The sequence below is a fragment of the Colobus angolensis genome, unplaced genomic scaffold (genome assembly GCF_000951035.1).
Source record: "Colobus angolensis palliatus isolate OR3802 unplaced genomic scaffold, Cang.pa_1.0 Scaffold144, whole genome shotgun sequence".
In the NCBI taxonomy this organism is placed as follows: domain Eukaryota; kingdom Metazoa; phylum Chordata; class Mammalia; order Primates; family Cercopithecidae; genus Colobus; species Colobus angolensis.
This window is the reverse complement of record NW_012114533.1, coordinates 167,813-170,851: the sequence shown is the minus strand read 5'-3', so window position 1 is coordinate 170,851 and position 3,039 is coordinate 167,813. Positions and strand designations below refer to the sequence as shown.

General features: G+C 50.0%; 1 protein-coding gene across 5 annotated transcripts in view; it reads left to right on the top strand.

Moving 5' to 3' along the window:
• Positions 1-3,039, top strand: part of NQO2 (NAD(P)H dehydrogenase, quinone 2) — a 19,364-nt gene that overhangs the window by 15,076 nt on the left and 1,249 nt on the right. For 4 of the 5 annotated variants that reach the window (XM_011935457.1, XM_011935458.1, XM_011935459.1 and 1 more), the window contains 2 exons: positions 202-315; positions 1,555-1,656. In XM_011935457.1, coding sequence (XP_011790847.1) covers positions 202-315; positions 1,555-1,656 — 216 coding nt within the window. The remainder of the gene's footprint in view (positions 1-201; positions 316-1,554; positions 1,657-3,039) is intronic. The other variant, XM_011935460.1, reaches the window with a different exon arrangement.

Here is a 3,039-nt window from a genome sequence, read left to right as displayed (position 1 = left end):
GACCGCCTGGGTGACCCTCCCCTGCCCAGCTGCCACGTCCCCACTGCACCTTTCAGAGCTGACCGCGTGGGTGACCCTCACCTGCCCAGCTGCCAGGGAAGAGGAGGGCTGTGCGCTTCATTCCAAATCACCAGATGGACTAAACTAGGAAACCCGAGGTGAGCCGCAGCCTCAGTTTCTCTTTGGTGTTGTCGCCCACAGTTCCCGCTGTACTGGTTCAGCGTGCCGGCCATCCTGAAGGGCTGGATGGATAGGGTGCTGTGCCGGGGCTTTGCCTTCGACGTCCCAGGATTCTACGATTCCGGTTTGCTCCAGGTATGGCTCTTGGAAAAGGATCACTGTGGATAGCTGGAGTGAGGGGACGGAGGGATGCATCTTCTATCAAGTTATATTTCTAGTTTGCTTTCTTTTCTTAGCAAATATACATTGAGCTCCCACGATGTACAAAGCACCATGTGTTGCACACAGTGGGCGCGGCATCATGTCTGAAGTCGTGGAGCTTTTTGTCTAGTGGGGCTGCAGACACATCCACAGCATACCACATACGTGGCAAACAAGGGAGTGGGCAGGTGTCAGCTGACGGGGGACCTGGGCAACCTTACGTGGGCAACCCAGCGGCCAGCCCTGGCTCCAGAGGGAGTATCTCCTTCTTGGTGCAGAGTCCAGCCCTGGCCTGGCACAGGTTCACTCCCCTGAGCATCATGTGCCTGCTGTGAGACCAAGATCATGTGACACCCACATGGCAGGGTGAGGAGAGCTTGGAACCTGGTAGATGTGCAACACGTGGTAGCTCTGAATTCTTACTAAAAGAATGATTTTTAAGGCCGGGTGCAGTGGCTCACGCCTGTAATCCCAGCAATTTGAAAGGCTAAGGAGGGTGGATCACTTGAGGCCAGGAGTTCAAGACCAGCCTGGCCAACATGGTAAAACCCTGTCTCTACTAAAAATACAAAAATTAGCCGGGCATGGTGGTAGGTGCCTATAGTCCCAGCTACTTGGGAGGCCGAGGCAGGAGACTGGCTTGAACCTGGGAGGTGGAGCTTGTAGTGAGCCAAGATCACATCATTGCACTCCAGCCTGGGTGACAGAGTGAGACTCCATCTCAAAAAAAAAAAAAAAAAGGAATGATTTTTAAATTCTAAAAGCTTCAGAAAATAAATGCATGTAAGGGAAACATACTGAGTAACCAAGATGTATCTTGGACCACGAATGGTGCTAGCACTTACTGAGCGGCCCTGTGTGCTGGGAACCTTGTCCTGTGGTCAGTGCCTCGGCTGTATCCATCACACATGGCGTCATGGAAGCCTGGTTTCCACCAGCAACCTGGGCATGTTAGATCCTCTGTGTAGGCTTGGTCCATTCACTTGGATTGTCTCCTCCTCCTGTTGGGATGTCACTGTCACCTGTGGATGGGAGTGTTGCATTTGTCCATCCCTGGAGGGTGCCCACACGCATGTCCCCCGCTGGCTGTGCTAAGCCCGTGTGCTGGAGGCTCGGTAACATTTCCTTCCTCTTCTGGAGTCCGCACAAATGCATCTGCTTTCTCCCTTGCAGGGTAAACTAGCGCTCCTTTCCATAACCACAGGAGGCACGGCCGAGATGTACACGAAGACAGGAGTCAGTGGGGATTTTCGATACTTCCTGTGGCCACTCCAGGTAGACCAGCTGCAAGTGGGTCCCTTGCCTGTTGGCACACGCACAGACACAGATGCACACATCTACACACATCTATACACACGTGCGTGCACACACATACATGCCCTCAGCTCCCCGAGCGGTGAGAGGAGATGGGATGGAAGCGTGAGGCCTCACACCATTTGGACTCCCCTGGATACAGAAAATTATAACATTTTGACCCTTTTAAATGTTTTACTTGACAGATTTGAAAAGCTTGACCGATAGGGAGAATGTGCGCTAACTGTAGCTTTTGATATAGTTTGGGCAGAAGCTAAGCCAAGCCTGCTGTGAGCCTGATGTCTGCTCTTGGTCAGCAGAGAAGCCCCAAGGTGCCCTGCGTGTGTTGTGATGCATGCGGGTGAAGGCTGTCCACGTGCTCTGGCAGTGCTTGGTGAGAGCAGCACTGCCCTTGGACCCCGGCAAGTGGCGCCCCAGGCCCTACATTCTGATGGCCGCATGCTGGCCTCTGCTGGCCATGCCAACCCCCATACGGGCAAGGAGCCTATGGAGCCAGCCCACACCCACCTGCTAGGCATGGTGGCATGTGCCTGTCGTACCAGTTACTAGGGAGGCTGAGGCAGGAGGATCACTTGAGCCCAGTGAGCTACGATCATGCCACTGCACCCAGCTGGGGCAACAGAGTAAGACCTCATCTATAAAAATAATAAAATAAATCTTAACTAAATTTTAATAAATAAAATATGGCATTATAATCTTAGTGGACCACTATCGCACACGCAATCCATCACTGACCAAAACACCATGCAACGCATAACTACATGTGTTAATTGGCTGTTCAATTAAAACTTCATAGTCAATTTAAAAAACAAGACAAAGAAGGAAATTAAGAAACAGGCCCAAACACGGCAATAAAACAATAGCTATGAACAGATTAAACTTTTCTATGAAAAAATGGAAACTCTCATGCTGAGTCATAAAATAAATAAATAAATAAATAAATAAATAAAATCATGTTGCCTGAGGAAAAAAAATGTAAAAAGTGGTGTGTGGGCCTCTCCTCACCTGACAGGGCAGGCCTAGGTGAGGGTGTGGGTTTTAAAGGACGTAATGCAGAGGGTTGAGTGTGATATTTTTAGGAAAAAAAGTGATCCTGTTTGAAAGGAGAAAGTATGTGGTTCCAATTACTTATAGTCTACTGAAGGAAATCATAATTTACAAGCCTGACCTTGCTTCTTCACAGGCCAACGGGTCTCTTATGTGTCGTTAGCCAAGTTCAAATTCTTCTTGCTTTAAAAAAAAATCTTGGCCAGGTGCAGTCCACAAGCCTGTAATCCCAGCACTTTGGGAGGCCGAGACGGGCGGATCACGAGGTCAGGAGATCGAGACCATCCTGGCTAACAC